Raw genomic sequence first — 24,728 nt, forward strand, 5'->3', positions numbered from 1 at the left:
TGAGAGGGCAATGCTGAGATGCCCAAAGAAGTGGCAGATGGGATCTGGGCACCACAGTAGGCAGGAGAGGGGAGATTTCTGTCCTAGGGTCTTCCTAGACCTTCAGGTCACATCAGAGTTGTTCTGTTTACAAAGACTCGCCTTAGTGAGTACCCACTCTTTTCCCTGCTTCCCTGTGACTACGTTTCCTTACTCTATTCCACTTAAGGAGTCACAAGTCCAGGTGCACCTTCCTACCAGGTATGCGCCCTCTCACTTCTTTGTAAGGCCTAAAAAATTCCCTGGTGGGGGATGGTCAGAAGACTAAGAAGACTCTTCTCTAAATTTAAGTGTGGAAGTCAGAAGGTTAGGAAGCAGAAGTGACAATTTATGTATCTGGGACCGAGGTTTTGCTAGCTCTGTCTGCAGTCCCCTCACCCCTTTTCCCTCCAGTGCTCAACTAGTTCTCTGGATGCCCCAGTCTTCTTTCTCCACCTCATCCTTTCTGATCTACTCAGCACTTTCCCAGGCCACAGCAGTCCAGGAGAACAAATGGAGTCATGCACAGCATCAATATGATGGTTTCCTTGGATCATGTCTCCAGTGGTTACAGCAGGACACACAGAAGTTCTTCTGAGCATACCCTGGGAATGTCTCATGTGAGCCCTCTCCTTTACCATGTGCGTCTCCAGGGTGCTCCCTCCCTCCTACTTAAGCCCCCTTTAGTAAGATTTTCTGCCCCCTGCTACTTGTAAAGCCACATAAGTATACTTGCTGGCTCCCACAATGGTAACAACAATGTATGAGGCCAGAATTACATCTTTCTGTTCCTAGAGATGCTTGTATCAGCAACAGCTGACAAGTTACTGGAGACTGTAAAATAACAAAGCAACACAAGGTTTAGTACCAAAGCAGGGAGAATTTTTAAAGTTTCTTTCAGAAGGGTGCTAAATCAGTATTCTTGGTTTCCCAGTGTCTTATATCTTACAATACCTAAGGGAAACAGTTCCTCCATTCTAACTGCTAAGATTTTCAAATAAATGAAAACCTATACTACTTGTATTCATCTTTATTTTTACCAATATAGTATGTTTTTTTTTTTTGCCCGCATTACATGGAACTTCCCCGACCAGGGATCAAACCTGTGCGCCCTGCAGTGGAAGCACGGAGTCTTAACCACTGAACCACCAGGGAAGTCCCCAGTATAGTGCATTTAAAGATATCAAATGGTATTTCACAGTTGACCCTACCCCAGCCCTCTACATTCTGAATTTCTGCTCCCCAGAGACAACTTCTTTCTTATCTTTTAAGATAAATCTCTTCTGGGATTTTCTCCCTATTTCTTTTTTTTTTTTTACGGTATGCGGGCCTCTCACTGTGGTGGCCTCTACCCGTTGCGGAGCACAGGCTCCGGACGCGCAGGTTCAGCGGCCATGGCTCACGGGCCCAGCCGCTCCGCGGCATGTGGGATCTTCCCAGACCGGGGCACGAACCCGCGTCCCCTGCATCGGCAGGCGGACTCTCAACCACTGCGCCACCAGGGAAGCCCCCCCTATTTCTTAATAGCATGCTTATACTCTAGTTCTTGATTTTTCAGTCTGGGCTATTATTTTACTTCTTGCTATAGGAAATAAGCTATGTACTTACACTCCAATGTCCTCTCATAAACACATGTATTATTTCTCCACCCTCCATCCCTCAATATATCTATATCATCTTACTTAGGTAAATCACAGTTCCTTACATTATTATAACAGTGTACATATTTATTCATGGTTGAATAAATTAGCATAATATGATTTCATTTCCTTTTTTTTGACTGAAGTTAGCCATTGCCTCTTTTTCCATGTTTCTTAAGTATTTAGCATTCAAGTATCTATAATTAATTTATCCCAAATTCTCAATACTTTCAAACACATCAGGTAGCCTAACAGTTTACTTATTATTTTTTTTTTAATTGAAGACAACCCTCCAGGGCTTCATCATCTTCCTTCATTCTGGACTAGTTATTCTTTAAGCCCACTGCACAGGTTTTGCCCTAGAATAATTGAATAATTTTATCATTTCTTCCCCATTTCTACCTCTTTTTGTTTTTCTGAAAGACTTCTATCTTCCAACTCTTCTTTTGAATTTTCACATTTCTGTTATCCTGTTTTAAATTTACTACTTTCTTGACTGCCCTGCCCCCTTTTAAATAGCAATCTGTTCCATCTGGGAATACAGCATCTTATTTCTCTGACGATATTTCTAATGTTTTGAGTTTTTCAGTCTTTGTTTCATGGCTGTGTTTTTTGTTTTTTTTTTTTCTATTAGAAGCTTTTTTTATGGCCACACCATGCAGCTTGCAGGATCTTAGGTCCCCGACCAGGGATTGAACCCAGGCCACGGCAGTGAAAACACAGAGTCCTAACCACTGGACAGCCAGGGAATTCTCAGAAGCTTTCTTTAAATGTCTGGAGATCCTTGGCTATCTATTTGCATGTAAGAGTTAGGCATTAGAAAACTGACTGGAAGCTCTGTGTACATAGGGCTTGTGATTAGTAGAACACACTGCGGTATTTTTCAAACTTCTGGTTGCAAACCCATTAGTGGTTTGTGAAATCAATTTAATCACTTGCTACAAACTTTTTTTTCCCAAAAGACAGAATAGAAAATACTATGTCAGAATACATCACACATAAAAAGGAAATTGTTTTGTGAAACTTTGGTTTCACATACACACAGATACACACATATACATCATATGTACATATTATGTACTGGGTCAATTCCATAAAATGGGGATTTCTTATTGTGGGTGTTTTCTCGAAGAAGTTTGAAAAAAATACCACTTAGGGCACTCAAGATCAACTGCCAAGATGCATAGTTTCTTTCTCTTGGAAGGAGAGGTAAGTTTCTCTAGAGAAAAATTCTCTAAACTCCTGCCTGCTGGTCTGGTAGCCAATGTTCAATCAAGCATTTGTTGAGCACTTACTACATGCTAAACACTCTTCTAGGTACTTGGTATACAGCAGGGTGTAAAACAGATAAAACTTTCTGCCCTCCTGAAACTAACATTCTAGTCGGGGAGAAAATAAACACAGCAAGTTATACAATATTTTGGTTTTGTGCTATGGTAACACAGTAACAGAAGGGAAAGCTGAATTCATGCATAGAGATGCTGGTAAGAGGTTAGATGTGGTGGGAGTGGTGAATGTTCTGCTTATTTCATGAATGAAGTAGAAAGCAAGGCCATCATCTGGCAGTATTAGAAGGCAGTATTAGAGATCTGAGAGGAAAAGAGAAGGTGTGAAATATCTTAGGAACACAGCCCAGCAAACTAGAGCCCGTGGCCAAATCCTGTTTTTGTACAGTCTGCTAGGTAACGATAATTTTATACTTTTAAATGGTTGGGGAAAAAAACCTAAATTGTGACACGTAAAAATTACATAAAATTCAAATTTTATGAGTTGTATGGCAATATGTAAGGCAATACTTATATATTGCCTTTGGCTACTTTCTTGTTACAATGGCAGAGTACAGTAGTCGTGAAAGAGACTGTATGACCTGAAAAGCCTAAAATACTTACTATCCGGCCCTTTGCAGAAAAAGGTTGCAGACCCTGATCTAGAATAAAAAGGTGAATGACTAGGGAAATATGATTGTTGGGCAGTGTTAAGGGCCTGGGAGTTATGGACATGAGTTTAAAATGAGACCAGTCAGCATGGTTGCTGCATAGGGGTAGGCAAAGAGCTGGCTCTGACTGGAATTGTAGTTTTGCAAAGTGAGTGTGACAAAAAGAGAAGGTAAACTGAGTTAAAAGTATATGCAAGTGAATCATTATATCCATTGACACAGGGATTTAAGTTGCTTATGAAGAGAGGAGAGAAACTCAGGTTAGGGACAATGAAAGGTAATAATCAAGGGAGTGTTGCAATCAAGTTGCTAGGAGATGTCTGGAAGACAGAGCTGGTGGTCAGACAGTCAGATACATGAGCCTGAGATCATGAAATGGTTATAGTTTTTGGTAACAACAAGATCTAAGGTATGACCATTGGAGTAAATGGCAGGGAAAGGTAAAGGATAAAATCAGTGGAAGACTGTTTATTCAAGGAACCAATATGTCAGGGAGTTGAAGGGATCATCCATTTATGTAATTAAATTACGAAGAATTAAATCTGGAGTAGCGTTGTGGGGAGTGAAATGAGCCAAGAGCTAAACTTATTGAAAACTGAGGGGGAATGACCCAGGGGCTTGTAGATTTTGTAGATGTTAGCAACAATGAAGGGACAGAATTGATATAATTTGATGGCATGAGGCTCAAAGCTGGGGGGGTTTAAGGGAAAGCAGAGGGAGAAATGTCTGCAAGAAGTAAGAAGCAAGGAGACCGTCTACCCCATCTCTAGGACCAGTAATAGAACTGTGGGAGAAAAAACCACCTTGAGAGAGCTGCAGTGAAAGCACTGTCCTAAGAGAACAGCCACATTTCAGGGTTCTGGGATCCAAGTCAGCGTAAGAGGTACCTGATGCTTCAGAATGCTGAACCTTAAGTCCCCATTTTCAGTAGGATGCCTCCTCTCAGCTGCCAGTTGTTCCTGGTGGCTCCAACTAGTTCAGTTTCTCCAGGGTATAAACAAATTAACAAATGAATGACTAAGGGGTGAGGATCTCAGGTCTAATTTACTTTATAGTCTTTCGAGTAATCATCTTGTTTTTAGTGGCTAATGGAGTCTTTGGTGATATGTATTTTACTACCATGAAACAGAGCAAATCAAAATTATTATAAGATGTATAAGTCAAATATGAGTTATATAGTATGGTTTGTTAATTTAGGTATACTTCAGTATTGGTGCCCCTTATTTGATTATCAACGTAGGCTGATGCTGAGCTTCCCACCCATTTTCCCTTCCCTTTAATTGTCACTCTTTTCAAGTCCTGGCCTTCCTCCTAGCCCTTACCTGCTGATATTGAGCCTTTATATCTGAAATTCTACTCTCCATGGGGCATACCAGTTGGATTCTCCTCTCTGGCTACCCTTCCTCAGACCTTAGAACAGACCCCCTTCATACAGCCCTGTGACTGAATTGATCTTTATGAAACCTATTCACTTTAATGTACTTTCTATTCTCCAACCGGTTCTTATCTACCACAGAGAAACTGTTATGAACTCAGACACGTGGGGGATAGTTTCTGTAGAACCTTCAAAACAGAGTAGTTGACTCTTCATATGGGCAGCCCAGAAACAATGAAATTCTCATGTCCTTACCCATTTTCAAAATAAGTAAGATGAGAACCACTATAGCAGCCCCCCAAGTACAAGGGCATCCAGTATATCCAAGGAGTTCAGCATTTCACAACAGAATCCCAAGATATCCCATATTAGTTTGCCAAATGATGAAAGCAAAGTTAAATTCCCGTTATCCAGGCTCACAGCACAGAAGATTATATGTCTCCACTCCCTTTGTCCTCGAAGTCTCTCTTCTGGCAAACACAAGTATCTCTACTAGATCAGCCACACCCCCTCTTCCCAGCTTATTTCTCCTGTTCAAGGGTTTGAGTATGTCAGCATTGGAGTATGTGGGTTCCCTGAAGAGTTAGGTTTTCTATATTAGTTACACATTGGAAGGTTACTCTGCCTCCAGTAAAAACAATGCCAGGATTGAATTCCCCTCTCTGATTTTGGTGGCTGGGCTTTGCTGGTTAGGGGCATAGGTCCAGGAAAGAGGGTAATAAAGGTGCTGAAAAAAAAGAACAGGGCTTGTAGTCATCAGGCTGCTAGAACCTTGGGACAAGTCACTACCTAAAAGCAGGTAAAGACCCAGCTTTTTCTCCATTCTGGTCAGGCATCTGGCAGCCCCAGTCTTCTGAAACATACCACAACTCTTGAATAAAAAGGTCTCTGAGAAAATACATGTCACAATGCCCACATGCTTGACACCATGTGAGAAACAGCTGCCAGTAGGTCACTGACCAGACAAGTAAGCATAAAATAAGATAGTAGCATAGCTTAGGATGCACTGATAATGGAAGAAAGAAATAGCGGCTAACAGAGGAGTCCAAGCTGTAACACACAGACTAGTACGTCTCTGCTTTCTGATTTCTTGAGAACAGTAGCCTGCAGCTCTTCAAAGCTGCATAAAAAGCTCATAATTTCAGTCCAAATTAATGAGTCTATGTTTGTAGTGATGGCAATGAGTCAAAAAGAAACTACATTTGATTCACAATGCCATTTAATAAATATGTCCTAGAATCAAAGAATTTTGGCATTAGAAATGACTTTGGAAGTCTCCTTATCTAACCTTCCACCCAATGCAGAAACCTCTCTCCAATATTGCTAGGAAATGATCATCCCACCTTTCACTCCTAGTGAAAGAGAATTTAGAGACAGTCCATTTATTTGTGCTAAGCAATTGTGTCTTGATACTACTCTGAGCCTTAGCTTTTCCTTCTGCAAAATCGTGAACACTACTACCTTCTTTGTATAAATTAGTATAGTCCCTGGATTAAAGTAGATGCTTCCCTCCAACTGAGTCAGGATATGCCTCTCTGCAACCTCCACCTATTGGAAATGCTTGCTTTCTGGTGCCAGAAAGAACACTTTCCACATGACAACTCTGAAGACCATAATGAGGTTACTATTGCCCTTTTCTGGATGCTCCACAGATTATACACACATCCCTGTCTTACAAATGACATGTCCTACACACAGAGTCCTTGATTCTTCTACATGGAGAATGTGCAATCAACTAAACACCAATATCATCTTCATAGGAATTTCTGTTAATCCAAGTTCTCCCCCACTGTGCAAGTGCAATAGAATTTTTAAAAATGGAAGTCAGGATATATTTTTTAAACTCTGTTAAAACAATTTTGTTGGCTTCATTCTATTAAGGTGATTATGAATCTTGATTCTGTTGCTCATTGTTTTTTTTTGTTTTGTTTTGTTTTTCTGTACGCGGGCCTCTCACTGTTGTGGCCTCTCCCGTTGCGGAGCACAGGCTCCGGACGCGCAGGCTCAGCGGCCATGGCTCACGGGCCCAGCCGCTCCGCGGCATGTGGGATCTTCCCAGACTAGGGCACGAACCCGCATCCCCCGCATCGGGGGGCGGACTCTCAACCACTGCGCCATCAGGGAAGCTCTGTTGCTCATTGTTTAAGAGTCAGATTGGTTAAGTCTTTTTACATTTTTTATATTTAGAATAAATGGACAAAAGTAAGACAGAAAACCTTTTGAGGAGGAATGGTAATATCATCTGGTAGTGGCAGAAACATAATTCTAGATTGTGATAACCACTGTCATAGGTATAGAATGTTTCTTGTTGACTATTTAATAACTACACTGTTTAAATACCAAAAATATTAACACTTAAAAGTTAAGTTTCTATCACCTGTAAAATGCAGTTATTTGCAACGTCATTTAGACCTTAACTTTAATCATATATTAAGGTTCATTCAACCCTTCCCCTTCCCAAACCTCTTATTTGTTTGAACCAAATAAATATTTCCTTTCTAAATAAATAAATATATTTATAAAAAGTAAATTCGTAAATAAAATTTCTACAAGTAAATGTTCTCTCACACACTGGGGATCCACCATAAAAGATTGTTCTCACAAACAGTTAAATCTTTGAGGGACTACCATAAGCCAACCACTTTACACAGGTTATCTCATTTGATACTGTGAAGTAAGTACTATTATCACTTCTGTTTTGTAGATTACAAAGCCAAGCTCACAGAGGTTCACTAATTTGCCCAAGGACATACAGCCAGTAAGAGGGAGCAAAAGGGCTAGTAGCAATGGAGGAAATGAGGACCACAAAGCCTTGTGTTCAGAAGATCCTTTAAGAGAAACACAGATGCAGCTGGGCTATGCCTGGGCTCTGCCATCTTCCAGGGGACCTGACACAAAGACTTTGTCAGACAAGCACACAGAGGGGAAGATTTCACTTTATTGTTACATTAATCTCACAAATAAACTCAACACAGCCAGAAACACTGAGCAGATAAAGTGCCAATGCAGAGGCCTGGCAACAGAAGGAGGGAGGAATCCAGTTCGTCTCCTCCATGTGCCCAGCCTGGAAAGATATTTCTATTATACAAGAGTAAGGGCAGCTGACATACCAAGCAACCCTTCTATAGACACTTTGAGCTAAGGAATAGAAAATCTTAACAGGTGGGGTCTGTGCAGGGCAAGGAAATAGAAAAGTCAGAAAACATTTTTTCCTCAAATAAGTCAGGCACAGAAATACCAAACGACAAAGACAATATTTTTCAAACTCCCTGTATTTTATTTGGACATCTAATAAGGAACGAGAGGGATACGGTTCTACAGGGTTACTTCTTGCTACCGCCTGTCTTCAGAACGGTGACCTGAGTAGACACTCTCTTCCCACACCCTCAATCAGAGGTACCAGAGAGAATTTTCTAGGATTCTGGGAAGAACTGACCTTCCCTGCTTAGCTAGCCAGCCTCAGAAAAGTGGACCAGTGCTTTTTATGAATATCAAGGAGATACGGGCTATCAGAGTAATCAACCTGGAAGCATTTAAAGAAAATCAGTGAAGCTCAAGACTTCCTATAATTATCTTTAGACATCTTTAGGTACCTCTATCAAGCCTGAGATTTAAAGCACAATTATTCGGTTAGTGAATTCAAATGGTCTGCTGCATGGAGTGAGATTATGATACCATAAGCTCAGATCACCCCAACTGTCTCTATTCCAAAACTGGGAAGTCACTGACTGATTTTCAGAGGCCAGAAAGATCACTAAAGGCCATCTGATCAACCCCCTGAAGCTATATAATCCTGAACTCGAAGGGTCAAAATCAGTGGCATCTTTCTAGCACCTGAGAATTCCTGGCCTCGCTTGGTCCACAGGGAATCTAAATAAGGATAAACCAGGCCAAGGAACTTCTAACATGCCTCACTTGTGGCGAAGAGTCAAGGCTCAGAGTGGAACTTTCAACTAGGGAAAAGGTGAAGTATTTCAACTCAGTCCTAGGATGAGAAGCAGCCCGAAGCGGTTCCATGATAGGTAAGGGAGGAGAGTGGAGAGGCCTCAATGGAAAGGTGCAGGTGCCCCCATGTAAGAAAATGGGGGTAGTTTGAGGGGGCACTGAAGGCTGGTAACATGGGATCACCCCTGCTGAGCTTCAGATGTGGCCTCCCCTACTGTGGCTGTGCTTAGTTTTCCATCTTGCTTTCTCTGTAGAGGCTGATAGGAAGGGCCTGGGGGTGACACAGTGACAACTGGCTACAGTATGGCTGCCTAGCTGTTCAAATGGGGTCACATCACCAAGTTCTTAGTCTTTAGGGAGCGTCTGAAAAGCTGAAAACATTCAGAGTTCCAAAGAATTGTTTGACAGAGACAGTAGCTTAACGCTAGACAAGATTGTTGGTGGGATCTGGCAAAGTTTGAAGTAGGATCATTAAATACTCAAGGAACTGCTGCTATGAACCAAGGGTAGACTTGGGAATCTCTTAAAGGGACATCCACAGCTGGCTATTTTTCTGACTTCTCTGAGCACATCTCTGACCAAACTGAAGGGGAGATTCCATTACAGGTATCTATGTGCCCAACTGACAGCCCAACAGAAAGTCTTCAAGAAACCCCATGACCTTTTTGAGAGGGGTCAGGAAATACTGAGGAGTCAGAAAAAATTGTTGTGAACTCTTGGGCAGGCTCCTGCCCTGCCTCTTTCCTTATACCAGGACAGAACTGAAGAGCTTCCCAACCATCAATTCCCTGCCAGGAAGTTTCATTCCTGGCCCCCATCCCAGAAATGTTTCCCTAGGTAGGCTTTCCCACCAACTGATTCTATCCTTCTATTTTGGACCTGCTCTGGGTTTTTTCGTCTCCTTTCCCCACTCCTGTTCCCAGCTACTTGAGTCTGATGCAGACAAATAACAGGCTAGGCAGAAATACTGACTGGATCTTGGGGTTATCAACATCTGACAATGATGCCCAAATTATTTACTGAAGCCTTCAATTCCATCTCAGAGAGTGGTTAATGTTCTTCTGTCTGTGAGTCCTTCCTCCTCCTACCCTCCAAGACGTTCAAGGTGAGAAGCCGCCTCATTCATCTTTATACCCATGGCTTTTAGGCACCAAGATAAGCACCTAAATGTGACAGTCTGGGTCAGGGGACTTCTAGTGGGCTTAGCACACAGGAGGGAGGGCTACCCAGATCCTCTGGCATCCATCCCCAAAGCATAGCCTTCCCCTACCCTGCCTTTTTACAAATCCTCACCTCTTCATCCTCCTCTCAAGGCTTGATGCAACAAACGAGAATGAACATGGTCTTGGCCTTGGCTTTTCAGGTCTTAATTCTAGGTCCCCTCTGCCACCAACTCAGTATATGAGCTTAGACAATTCCATTGACTCTCTGGACCTTTAAATGAAAGGGTTGGACTAGATGATTTCTCTGGGCTCTTTCAGATTAATTCATACTTGAGAAATCAATGAAAGAATTAGAAGAAATTCTAATTCTGAGCCATAGGTACCCTGTATCTCTTTGAAATAGCTGAAAGGAGGTAAAGGTCAGATTCCTGTTCATTATACACTTTAACTACAGGAAAAGAAGCAAGTGTATCTATGGAGAATAGAACCTAGCAGCCCCTATACTTGACTAATAAAAGCAATTTCCTTGAAGAAGCAGAGAAATAGGCCACAAGTGGGACCTGGCAGTGTCAAAAAGGTCTATAAATTAAGTGATCAAAGGAGTAAAAAACAATGGCTATAACCAGACAAGATCTCTAAGCACAGACTAAAGTCTAGAGAGGTCTGGGTGGGAAGGACCCCCTGGAGCTTCTATTAGAGGGGAGGACTTGGTCCAAAGCAAGTTGCTACTGCATTTGGTTCAAACCCAGTTTTCTTAATCTGTCAACCTGGTATGTGTGCACACGTGCAGACATGCTGCAGGCTGTAGTTATGCTTCTGAAGTGCTGAAATGAGAAAGAAATAAAAGAAATGATACCAAATTCAAAGAAGTTAGACTGAATGCAAGTACAATTTTAGTTTAAAAGCTACTCATCTTCCCCACCACTCTATGCAGTATCATCACTGCTCATTCTGAAATGTGGGCTATAGTTTTGTGGGATTGTGAACTCTGGGGGTGAGGGGTATACTTGTGGTATGACTGAAGGTCAAAAGTAGGATACAACCCAATATCCTGTGTGAGAACCCCTCCAGTTAATGACCAATGGATTTTACTTGACCTCACCCATTTGGGCACTCACTTGTCTTCATTCAAGGAAACTGTCTCCTCAAAAGGGATTTCTTGCTTGTCTGTCTTCCCCATGATCAGCCGGTGCTTATCCAAGTTTATGATGCACTGAAAACAAAGAAGAATCACTGGTTACCCTCAATGATCCCACTATGGGGTCTCCATGTAAGAGGACCCTTTGCCTCAAAGAAGTACCGATGGGAATGTAGAATCAATCCTACCTTCAGGGATCGAAGAGTCTGGAGACCAAGGGACAAGTTTTTCTCATTGTCCTCTAATAAAAAAAATTAAGATTTAACCATTTTCATGTTGGTTTAGAAGTCAGCCTTATCACCATTAGGTATGCAACCTACCTCCCTTCCTTCCTTCCATCCATCCAATAAACATCTGTTGAGCATTTATTATATTAAGTAATTTTCCCAAATCATTATAGTTAAAAAGTGATAGAGTCAAGATTCAAACGGAAGTCTTTTTAACTCTAAAGGACAAAGGCCTTTGGACAAAAACCAGGAACTTAGAGTACTCTAGAATAGAGTACATGAGGGAAAGTATAGGAGTTGGTGGGAAATTATGAAGGGATTTATGGCAAAGGAGTAAGAGGATCTTGCCCTCTACCTCCAACTAGCCCACAGAAAGCTCTCAGGGGCACACAGAAATGTTTGTTTTCTTACCCCTTGAATTTTTTTATTCTCTGAGTGATTCTCAATATGTCTTGAATGTAGCTCAAGGCCCATCTGGTACTTCAGAAGGCAAAAACTGGGACAAGATTTATAGCACAAAAAAGTGGAAACCTGGGATTTTGAAGAAGTCAATATTTACAGGCATAAAATCCCATGAGGGTTTGGTGGAAGGAGGGAGAGGGTTTAACTTAGGGGTCCATAGGTCCAGTCCCCCATTCTACTCACCAACCACGGCTGCTGGGCAGTCCAGATGGAGGGAGCCCAGAGTGATCACGAGGTGCTCAATCTGGCCCACTACTTTCAGATGTCGGGGTAGAGAAAGCTTCTCTCCTTCATGCTTGTGAGATCTGACATGCTCCTTGAGTCTGCACCAGAGAGGAAATAACAGAATCCCCTTGGCAGAAGTTTCTGGTGGAATCTGGCAATGCCTACCTTCTGACACACAGCTGGAATTTTCCAGAGATTTCCTGGGTTAATTTACCAAAAAAAAATGCTAGTCTACACTTCTTGTTTCAGCACTTTATCCTAAACATGCCAGGAGATATAAAATACTAAAGATTCAGCTCCTGTTCTCAAAAAGCTATGTCACTATCTGCACTGGTGGAATATGAGAGTTGACACACTCAGAGAATCCTTTTCTGCATCTCAACATCCCCACCTATGTGCAAGGCAATTTAGTTAACATATCCTTTTATCCATCTGTGGGTAACAGATCTCAGAGAGGGCAGGTAAATCCTAATTTTAGAAGATGCTTTGTTCAGTGTCTAATTTTCTCTTTGTCTATTTCAGTCTATCCTCATCATTTAGTCTGAGGCCATAAGGATGGTGGAAGCAGGTACTTATTTGTTAAGTGCATTGATATTGGCATCAGCAAGGCATATTGTGGAGAAAGTCCTAATTAATTTAACTTGTCTGTCTAGGGGAGGAAGGAAAGAACAGCAACAAGGTTTCACACAGTTATGTAAGCTGATTGGAACAGCTAGCACCGAGCTATTATGAGTTGGTGGATAAATATTTAATTATGGACTTTCTGTGCCAATACTTCTGCTTTACTCCATTTCCTCTCTTTTGGTGTTATAGCCCATCCAAAATAAAAATAATTGCAATTTTACAGACGGTTATTAATTCCTCTGGAATCATGGCAGTCTTCTGCCTAATTATGCACCAGGACATTATTAGTCTTTCTGGAAACATCATGTTGCACTACAGCTCATCTCTTCACCACATAAAAATGCTCAGGATTCTTCTCATAGGAGCACTTGTGTCCTTGGACTCCACCCCCACCCCACCCCATCCACCGCCCTAAACAGCAATGCACAAAACCCACAGAGCCAGCTTCAAAGAGTCACAGTTGTGGTGAGGGGTGAGGAGAAGGTAGAAGTGAGAAGGAACAGAACATGTGGCAGAGGTCACTGATTATACAAATCAAGACTTGTGCAAGCCCTGCCTAATAGGGATATTTTGAAAGTAGCTTAAAATGGGTCATTATATCTACCCTAGTGATTGTTTCAATACAGAGATTTAGGCTGGGGAATGCTCTGTTGTACTTAGGGCTAGAGAAGTGGAAAAGGATATTGGGTTGATCCTCCCAATTCCGGGCTAGACCTCAGGGCCCATCTGGTACTTTGGAGGAAAGAGAAGGAAGAAGAAAGGAAATAAAAGTACAGATTGAGTGAAAAGGAGGAAAGATACAAAATGGCTTTCTCTGACTAAAAAAGAGGGAGAACCCAATTCCAGCTGTTAGAGAACTGAAGATATTCAATATATGAGGTGTCTGCCTCACACCCAGTCCCCAGCAGGGGCAGCAGTAAGATCTGATTTTACCTGTTATTTGCAGAGAGGAAAGGTACTAATCACCCCTGTGATGGTTCGGGCCCAACAGCAATAGCAGCTCTATTCCACGGTCTGACTGATACTTCTTGGGACAGGCAGTGTGGCCTCCAGAAGGACCCCAAGTAAGCTAAGGCCAACCACATCCCTGAGTTTACTTCTCTCGGGTACACCACCAGGGCAGATCCTTCTAACTTGTTGTCTGGGCAGGGAACAAATCAAGATCAGGACATGGCACGCAATGAGCCAAGGATCTCATACTTTCTTATTCCGGAGCTCAAAGGTCTTTGCTCAAAACTTAATTGGTGGGAGTTAATGGAAAGCCTGGACTTCAAAATAAATTCAAGCAAAGAGTGTATTAGCATCTGACTTGCAGCACAAGTGGCTACTTACCCCAGTCTGTCCACACAGGCTGAAGAGATGAGATTATATTGACAGCCTGTGTCAACCAAGGCTTTCACATCCTTTCCAGCACACTGTGGAGAGGAAACATACTGTTCAATAGGAGCCAGAGAAGCAAAAGGGAAGGGAGATCCAAAGAGCAAGCAGCAGGTGTCATATGAAAGGCAGGGTTGGAGAGCATCCTCACAATTATGGGTTGGTAGTGTCCCATCTTTATCCATTGCTGAGTCCCCTTTGAGGGGTTTTTTTCCTGCTGAATCTAGAGCTTACAGAGGATCCCAAAGGACTTTGGGTATTTCATTCTATACACCAAGTGGCTCTTAATTGTGTGTGTGTGTGTGTGTGTGTGTGTGTGTGTGTATCACATACTCCTTTGCAAATCTGATGAAACATTTAGTCCTTTTCCCCATAAAGATGCACATGCATACAAATTACTGCATATATTTCCAGTGTTGCAAGGAGTGCCCCCCTTAAAATTCATTTATGAATTCCATGATAAGACCCACATTCTATACAATTTGGAGGAGAGGTCCCCATTATTGGGATAATGGGCCCAAATCCTGTTCTCCAGAAAACCTGGAAAAGCTATTCTCAGAACATTACCTGGCAAGAAACCAAAATCATGTCATCAACCTCAGACTTCTTTAGCCCCTCAGACTTGGCATGATTGAGTTTGTTAGTCTTGGAGGCCCAAGGGACACGACTGCTTCGGAGCTTTGACAGGTTGGTTTCCATGAGGCGCCTCTGCAGAATGTTATGAGGTTGCTTGAGGAACAGAAAGCAGAGGCTTCTTAATGACAGGTCATTTCCCCGCTTCTCTCATTGTCCCCCAGGTGCTGCAGAAATAATGAAGCAGCTGCCCATAACTGAGCTCTACCTTTGCTTCTTATTTATTCTTCCTTCAAGTAGGGACTTCATGAGTATTATCAGAGCAGGAACTATAAACCAATTTGCAGTAGGCAACCCTGAGTGAATGAAAGAGCAATGTGGGACCCTGGGAAACGTGGACAGGGCTGATAGTCCATGGCTAAAGAGAACTAAGGGACCCTTGTGATTTGTACTACCTGGGCTCGCTGCTTTCCCTTCCCTTACAAGGGCATTTCAGGAGGAAAGTGGCCATAGTCTATGTGGAATAAATGTACCTTTCCAGGGGACTTATAGAAAGAGCAGCTAATTCTCACAGGCCAAAGAAACCTTCTTAGCGCTGGTTTTCAGGAGTTCTGTGTACTTCTATTTCAAGTCTCACTCCCTCACAGTATTATCCTTTGGACCCATGTCCAAAGTATACATGTGCCTTGGTGACGTGGCTCTCCTGTGGGCTGAGTTATCCATGGGTGGATGAGGTAGGAAGACAGGGATTCATACCTGCTGAATAACCCTCTTAGGAGACACACTTTAGGACCTGGCAGAACCCAGAGGAATCATCCTTACTGTTATCCTCTGGACCTCAAAGAGCATAAGGCTCCTCCTGCCATGTGCTTGTCATCCATTCCCACTCTCTTCAATGGGCCAAAAGTGAACTGTAAAAGGGACAGAAACTGACCAAGAAGCAGGGGACTTAATTAGACCTTATATCTGTGCCAGGATACCTAAGGTTAGGAAGAAGAATGAGGAATATGAAATCAAGTCTGCTCTTTGATAGAGCTTAGGAGAGTTACTAGGGCAGATATATCTATGCTCTACTGTTTCTACTCAAAGTGGCCTCCAGAAAGTGTAAGCCACCTCTTAAAGTCATTTGACCTGAGAAATTTCCATACAAAAGCATATTATTCCTAGTTTACAATAATATTGAAAATCCCTCAAAGGATGGAGTCTAACCCCAAGTTTGTATGTGACACATACTAGATGGCATTCCAATTCTAGGGGGAGAAGAGAGTTACTCCTAGAAGCCCAGAGCCTAGAACCTTCCCCAGGAAGGGGGTAGAAGTGCAGGAGGTCTTCATTTCCACCATAGTACAGATTTCTGAGGAAGAATGGAATCAGAGCCATGACTCACTGTAACCCTGGTGAGGCGAAGAAATGGATTCCCAAACTACACTGACTCTTGGCAAGGCAGATTTTAAATTAGTATTCTTGGGAAAAGGAGAGAGAGGGGCATTTAAAAGAAAATGAGAGCTTCTTAATTTGACAAGGAGCTGGAGGAAGTGCTAACTCTGATTTCCTGATTGGACCCTGGGAGAATGCTTTGCTCCTCAAAAGAAACAGAAATTCTTCATTCTTATCTCTCTCACTAATAAGCCTAGATTCATACTAAAGCAGGTGTTTGTTTCTGTCAGGTCCATGCTTAGCATGACCAACTCAGATAAGCTGGATTTGTAGAACTGAAAACTGGAAGGGACTTCAAAGGCCATCTAAACAAAGCCCTCATAACCTAAAGTTCGAGGCTTTCCTTCTACAGTGGTCTTGCCCAACACCACTTTACCTGGTTATTCTGAATCTTGAGAGGAGTCTAATCATCACTGGACAGATCAGGCAAATGAGGAAGATTCTGAAATCGTTTTCCTTGAAGTCATCTCTCTTTGAATTTTCCTACTCTACCCTTTCTCCACAGGCTATACACATACTCAAAGTTCTCACACACTGGGAAGAAAACTCCTTCACATCCTAACCACAACCCTGCCTTAAACGGTCTTAAAAAAAGGTCGAAATCACTAGTCGATTTCCTGACATCCTATATTTTCTTCACTGAAATCACTTCTGATCCCACAACACCAATAACGATCTCCTAATTTCCAAATTCGACAGACATATTTCAGCCTTCATTTTACTTCACTTCTCTAGGGCCTTCGGCCCTGCTGACTATTCCTTTATTTAGTAACCCAAAAAATGTTCAAACATAATACATCTTCAATATAAAATATTCAAATGTCACTGAAGTATATACAATTAAAAAGGGAAAGCCTCGGGCTTCCCTGGTGGCGCAGTGGTTGAGAGTCCACCTGCCGATGCAGGGGACGTGGGTCTGTGCCCCGGTCCGGGAAGATCCCACATGACGCGGAGCAGCTGGGCCCGTGAGCCATGGCCGCTAAGCCTGCGCGTCCGGAGCCTGTGCTCTGCAACGGGAGAGGCCACAACAGTGAGAGGCCCGCGTACCACCAAAAAAAAAAAAAAGGGAAAGTCTCTGCAACACTTCAAACCTTCTCAGTTCTACTCCCTACAAAGAACAGCCATTAAATTTAGAAGTACATCCTTCCAAAAATTTTAATACATCTACAAACATAAATAAAAACAGGATCATACTATAACACTCTTCTAAATTTTTAAATTTTTGTTTAATATATGAAAGGCATTTTTCTATGTCAGTACATATAATTCTTTTCATTCATTTTTATAACTAGAAGTCTTCATAGTATAGTTTGGGAGTTGAAAATTCACAGCCAATTAACTCATATGAACCTCAGAGATGCTCTTCTATAGCCATTTAATTATGCCCTTATGTTTGTTTGTTTGTTTTAATTTTTTTTTTTTGGCCACACCACATGGCATATGGGCTCTTAGTTCCCTGACCAAGGATCAAACCTGCACCCTCTGCACTGGAAGTGTGGAGTCTTAACCACTGGAACACCAGGGAAGTCCCTGCCCTCATGTTTTAAATGACAACGTAACTGCACATTTACCTCTGCTCCCAACGAAAATTTCACTAAAATGATAGTCAAGGAACAAGAAAGGCCTAAACCTACAAGAACAAAGAGAATAGTAAAGTAAGCAACAACAATAACAAAAAAAGAGATTTTGACAAAATTTTGGAATCTAAAAAGCAGACGAAAAACTGGTAACTGACCTAGACTAGAGAAAGCTAAGTGCTTCACACCATTTTACTTCATGGAACACTGGAGTGGCAGAGACTGCCAGTTACTAATTAAAATACATGATCTCCTCTTCTTTCTGGACAGATACCTAGATTATGTTTCCCAGCCTTCCTTGTAGTCAGGCAAGGCCATATGACTGAGTTTGGCAAACAGAATGTGAGTAGAAGTGACACACACCACTTCTAGGCCTGGCCTGTAAACCTCTCCTGTGTACACTCCTCCATATTCTTTTCCTCTTCTGATGGGCTGGAATGGAGATGACCCTTAGGGTAACCTTCCTGGAGGTAACATGTGGAAGACAGAAGAGCCACTCACTGTCAGCCTGGGTCACTAAATGATTACATGGAAGAGGGCTGTCTTGTTGACCTTTCCACTAGAACTCTTATCTAAGAAAAAATAAACTATTATATTTGAACTATTTTATACTTGGGGGTCTAGCTGTAAAAGCAGTTTTCCTACTTAAACTAAAACCTGGAAAAGCTGAATTAGAGGTATTAGAACCTCTACAATTGGAGGGTATGATTAGGGTTGGAAAGAGATTAGTATAAAGCCTGCATAAGACTCCTACTTGATCCAGACAACTGGCAAGAATGCCAAAACTTTATTCTTTTTGTAAGAGTAAATCAAAAGACTCTGGTTGGTTGACAGTTTGGCTAGGCTTAGAACAGATTCCTACAACAGCTAAGAAAGAGAGTGGAGTGCCATACTATACCAGAACTGAAGAATATGAGTTGAAGGGCTCACATGAAGCCTTGCATAATGAAAGATACAAGACCCAAACCAAGATTTCACATCATTAAGAATTTTTGGAATATCATGGATGACAAAGATGCCAAAAGTTTCCAAAGAGAAAAAGATGATTTCAAATACAAAGGATTAGGAACCAGAATTACATAGGACTATTCAGTGGTAATAATGGAAGCTAAAAGACAATGGAATAATACTTTTAACAAATCTGACAGCACGTAATTTCTAAACCTAGCCAAGCTATCAATTAAGACTCAGGAAAGTTATTTCCCAAGAATCCTTAAGCTGCTTCTAAAGGATATACTCCACCAAAGCGAGGGAAACCAACAAACAAAGAAAAAAGCATAGGATCCAAGAAATAGAGTATACAATAGAGAAGAGAAACAAGGGAAATTCTGAAAATGGTGTTGAAGGAAAAGTCCAGGATATTGGCTGTGTAGTGGGCCGTGAGAGCAACCAGTCCAAAATGAAATGGGAGGATAGAGCACTCCAGGAAGGATGTCTCCAAGAAAAGAAAAAAAAAGAACCTGCTAGATCATCTGCAGTTTTAAGGTACTTGGAGGAGATTTAAATTTTATATAGAAAATTAAACAAAGGGAAAAAACTAGGCAATTATTAATTTTGATAAAAATAAATTTTTGTATGAGAAAGGAAACATAATTATGGTACAGTATTTGACTCAGCTGTGAATAATATGAATATAGTCATAATAATGTAAGCAGTAAATGCTGATTTGACCCAAGATAGCTATTTAATTGTTATTAACATATTACAATATTAATATAGTAGGAGAGGGGACATGATGGAAAGGTATAAGAGAATTAAGGAACATTTAAAATTTTTTTTAAGTTTTAAATTATATACATGTGTTTTTTGATAAAAAGTAAAATTTAAAAATATACCCTATACATTAAGAAAGCATACAGCCACAAGAAAAGCCAACTTATGATGGCTTAAATGGAGGTGTTATTTTTTTCTCACATAACAAGAAGACTGGAGGTAGGCAGCTGCTGGCAATAATTCAGCAGCTTAACAATTTCAGGGCTACTGTTTCCGTAATTCTCTTGGATTGGATATTCCCTCATGGTCATATGATGGGTGCCCGAGATCCAGGCATGACATCCACATCTAAGGAAGGAGGAAGGGACTCTGTGCCATCTATCCTTTTTATCAGGAAAGCAAAATCTTTCCCAGAAGTTCCCTCAGCAGTCTTCTGCCTATATCTTCTTGGTCAGAATTCCCACAGCCACTTCTAACTGCAAGGGGGTTTGGATGGATTTAGCTTCTGGGTAGAGGAGTCAGGTGGATAGAAAAGAGCTGAAAATGGGTGATGATTTAGCCAACTAACAGTGTCTGCCAAATCATGCAAAAACTGAAATGCGTGTACATGTGTGCACATGCACGTACATGTGTGCACACACACGTACACGCACACACCAACAATGTAACTTAGGCAGATGTAATGTCAGGTTACCCTATAACTAACCACCTTAGCACCTATTTTATTTACATCTGCCCTACTTTCTGCATTTTTTTTTTTTTTTTTTGCGGTACGTGGGCCTCTCCCTCTTGTGGCCTCTCCCATTGCGGAGCACAGGCTCAGGACGCGCAGGCTCAGCGGCCATGGCTCACGGGCCCAGCCGCTCCGCAGCATGCAGGATCTTCCCGGACCGGGGCACGAACCCGTGTCCCCTGCAACGGCAGGAGGACTCTCAACCACTGCGCCACCAGGGAAGCCCCACTTTCTGCATTTTAAAATAGCACATCATCTATAGACCTATGAGTCTGTGGTACAAACATACCTCAGTTTATTTAACTACTAATGGACATGTAGGTTATTTCTACATGTTTGCCATTAGAAACAATGCTTCAATAAACTCAACATTCCATTTTTTTGAAACTCTCCTCCACTGGCTCCTAAAACCACTTTTCTGTCTATTCTGCATCTGTCTCATTTATTGGCTCCTTTGCCTCTGCTCATTTCCTAAATGTTAGTGTTCCTTGTTGCTCTATCTTAGGTCCCTTTCTCACTCTACAAAACCTTTTAGGGCTATCTTATCTGCTTTCATTGCATAAATTAGTACCCTTATGATGATGACTCCATCTCATGCCCAGCCCTCACTTCTGAGTTTCAGACCCATAGAACCAACTGCCTCTTTGAACTTCTCCACTTAGACACCCCACAGGCACTTTCAAACTTAACTTGTCCCACTGATCTTTCCCACAAAACTTGTACTTTCTCCAGTATTCTCCGTCTTGGTGAGTGAAATTCTGCCTCTTTAACACCTTGTAGTTTCCTCTCCATTTCTGCTGTTATTGCTAAGTTCAAATAATCTCCTAAAACATTATGTTCATGGTCTCCTTCCCCTACAGTGGCTACCTTGCCAGCTGTATCAAACACAAAATACTCAATTTAGCATTTAAGATCTTCCAATAATTCATCCTCCTTCCCAGTCTTATCTTTAATCCTCCATGAAGGCGTTCTACTTTAGCAAAAGGACCACTTATCACATACTACCTTGGGCAAATCACTAATCTCTCTAAGCATTACTTTTCTCTCAGTCTCACCTTCTTCGTCAGTAATAAAAGAGGTTCGAGCTCCAAAGTCCTGTTCTATTTTAACATTCTGGATTATTCCCTTTATGCCAACCTGGTAAAATGGCATCACTACATTCCCATCCATTCTTGATTCTTTTCTTTTCCTAAACTTCCATCCCAAGTATAGATAGTCCCCAACATACAATGGTTCAACTTATGATTTTTCGACTTTGTGATGGTGCTAAAGCAACACACGTTCAGGAAAAACTGTACTTCGAATTCTGATCCTTTCGCAGGCTGGTGATACGCAGCACAACACTCTCTCATGATGCTGGCAGATGCAGCAAGCTGCAGCTCCCAGTTAGCCTCATGATCACGAGGTCAAACAACTGATACACTTACAACTATTCTGTACCCATACAACCATTCTGTTTTTTCACTTTCTATACGGTATTCAATAAATTAGATGAGATACTCAACACTTTATTATAAAATAGGCTTTGTGTCAGATGATTTTGCCCAACTGCAGGGTAATGTAAGTGTTCTGAGCACTTTTAAGGTAGGCTAGGCTGCAATACGATGTTCAGTAGGTTAGGTATATTAAATGCATTTTCAACTTAACAATATTTTCACCTTACAATGTGTTTATCAGGATGTAACCCCGTCATAGGTCGAGGAAGATCTGTACTGCTGCTACTTTTGCTCCAAAACTTATCTGGCATCGATCTACTTCTCCTCATCTTTACTACTTCCAATCTAATACAAGCCACCAGCATCTCTTATCTGTGCTACAACAGCCTCCTAACTTGTCTTCCACCTCTTCCTTCACCCTTCTCCAAATCATTCTCTACACAGCAGCCAGAGTAAGCTTTGAAAAATGTAAGTGAGATAATACATTCCCTTACTCAAAAGCCCTTCAATGGCTTCTCATTGTTCTTCAGACAAAATTCAAACTTCCTACCACGGTCTATAGGGCTCTGTGCCATCTGGTCCCTGTCTATCTTTCCAACCTCCACATACATACCATATACACACCACTCTACCCTTTATTCATCCACACCTCCTTGCTCAAAACCTCTTTCCCATTCTAATGCCCTTGCACCTGCCATTCCCTCTGCCTGAAATGTTTTCCCCTAATATTTCAAATAGGTAGCTTGACCTCATCTTTCAAGTCTCAGCTCAAATATCACTTCCTCAAAAACATCTTCCCTGACCATACTTAAATAGTATGGCACTCCACTTCTTTAGTTACTAACATATCCCACTATTCCTTTCAGAGTAATTATAAGTCCAGAATTATTTTGCTTATCTAGTTGTTTATTATTTCACTCCCCCACTAGAGTGTTAATTTCACAAGGGCAAGGACCTTCATTGTCTTGATCACAGCTATATCCCAGCTCTTAGCGTAATACCAAATGAATAAATCTCTACCCTTTACTTCTTCAAAAAGCCTTTCTTGATTAATATCATCCAGTTCTTTCCTTCAGAATCCCTTCAGTACTCATACATTACATAGTTTGTACTACTTGCATTCTCATTCCTTGACTGTTGCTTTGTAAATATGCTTAAGTGGTTTATTTTTGTTTATTGAAATATTGCCTTTCCAAGGGCTACCTTCTACTTTCCAGGTGTAATTCAAGATACACAGTATTAGTTAGATAGGTGCTGCAGGTACTCTGGTGGCCTTTTGGACATAGCTATGTCATCTTCCTGACGTGGATCCTGCTTTATGCTTTAGCTCAACAAGGCAACACTAAGCAGTCACAGGTTCTCTACTGTTCCTGCAGTGTGGCTGCTAAACCCTAACCAGCATTATGCATCTAAATCCTAAGTGGGCAAACTCAAATGTGCTGCCTTTATCACCATCGGGAGCTTCTGAAAGAAATGGGCACAGTGGGCAATGCTATATTCCAGGTAGACATAGCTGAGGTTCCTCAATCTAGAAGCCAGTCTGATTAAATATCTCTTCTAACCAGGCTGTAAATTGGGAAGAAAAGTGAGGTGAGAGGAAACAGGCTATACTGCAGGATACCACAGAATCATGATTTGAGCAAGAGCTTCTAAGGCCACCTTCTCAATCCCTTTACCTACAGTGTACTGAATCCAGACAGAATCAAACTAATGGATTTCTGTGGTCCACAGAATGGATCAGACTGGAAAATAGGAGAAATTATAGAAGTCTGCTTTCTTTGTAGCATTTACTCTCAGAGGAGAAACCCAAGGTTTCTAGCTTCCAATAGAACTACAACTAGAACCACTTAGAAATAGGGGTCAGCAAATATGGCCCACAATCCAAACCCAGCCTGCTGCCCATTTTTGTAAATAAAGTTTCATAAGAACACAATCAGCCCCATTTGTATTGCCTACGGCTGTTTTGCATTACAACAGCACAGTTGAGTAGTTGAGACAGAGACTGGCCTGCAAAGCCAAAAACAATTAACTACCTGATCCATTACAGAAAAAGTTTGCCAACCCTTGACTTAGAGTATTGTTTAAACTATATATGCTTTGGAGTCAGACAGAGCTCAGTTCAAGTTAGTAACCACCTTGCAGAGCTTTTGTGAGGATGAAATGAGATGGTTTGTACGAAGCATTTAATACCATGTCAGGTATAAAGTAAGCACTCAAATTTTAATAATTATATGTATGTGTACATATGTATTTTAAATTCTCATGCTTGGCTTAAAATTGAAGCTGATTACCATTCACTGTTTTTTTCTTAAAAGGGCATGAAATCATCTTACTCCACTTTCGTCCTCATGTACAGTTTGTAGACAGACATGGGCTCCTGATTGACTCTCACTTCAAGCCCAATATACATGTCTCTGTCTGGTCTTGGAAGTCTAAAAGGGCACTAATATCTGTGCCTTCTCTTCTTTATTTACTAGCTGAATATACAACACGTGACCCTTTCTACACCACAGGAACATAGACAGATTGTCCTTAGGTTTACTGCTGCTCAAAAGCACATGGAATCTACCTAAGGCAGTCTTGTCACACTGCCCCAGGACTTCTGTGTTCTCTTTGCCTTTACCTTATGACCCAATAGACATGTTATTTCAAAGAGAACAGCCTTATTCCTGATTGTTACCTGCTGGTGTGAGATGGTGGCTTCTCAACCGCCCATGGCAGACTGCATTTTTGTTACAAAGGACTCACATAAGAGCAGGGACTTCAACCAGATAACCTGTAAAGTTCTTCTTACTCTGAGGTTCTATAGGGCACACTCGAAACAGCCTCCTCTCCATATAATCTCATAGTCAGTTGACTCACCAGGGAATGATGAAACTCTAGTCAGATGTTGGTCACCATCACTATTGTCACACAAGACCAGAGTAATCACTGCTTCCACTGAACTCCTCTAGCGCTTATTGACTATAATATCTTGACAACTACCATAGGCTTCCTGGTGGTATTATTTACATTTTCATGGAACTATCTATTCAACATCTACAATTGAATAGCTAATAGACATTCCAAACTTAACTTCTTCAAGAATCAAATTCCTGATTCTTTTTTTTTTTTTTTTTTTTTTTTTTG

At 41.4% G+C, this 24,728-nt stretch overlaps 1 protein-coding gene across 1 annotated transcript in view; it reads right to left on the reverse strand.

The window, feature by feature from the left end:
- Positions 1–7,889: 7,889 nt before the first annotated feature.
- Positions 7,890–24,728, reverse strand: part of NRIP3 (nuclear receptor interacting protein 3) — a 21,794-nt gene continuing 4,955 nt past the window's right edge. The window contains exons 2-7 of the mRNA XM_007459856.1: positions 14,698–14,859; positions 14,086–14,168; positions 12,088–12,227; positions 11,404–11,456; positions 11,196–11,290; positions 7,890–10,901 (exon numbers count right to left, since the gene is read on the reverse strand). Coding sequence (XP_007459918.1) covers positions 10,886–10,901; positions 11,196–11,290; positions 11,404–11,456; positions 12,088–12,227; positions 14,086–14,168; positions 14,698–14,859 — 549 coding nt within the window. The 3' untranslated portion in view covers positions 7,890–10,885. The remainder of the gene's footprint in view (positions 10,902–11,195; positions 11,291–11,403; positions 11,457–12,087; positions 12,228–14,085; positions 14,169–14,697; positions 14,860–24,728) is intronic.

The sequence above is a fragment of the Lipotes vexillifer genome, unplaced genomic scaffold (assembly GCF_000442215.2).
Source record: "Lipotes vexillifer unplaced genomic scaffold, Lipotes_vexillifer_v1.1 scaffold61, whole genome shotgun sequence".
Taxonomy (NCBI): domain Eukaryota; kingdom Metazoa; phylum Chordata; class Mammalia; order Artiodactyla; family Lipotidae; genus Lipotes; species Lipotes vexillifer.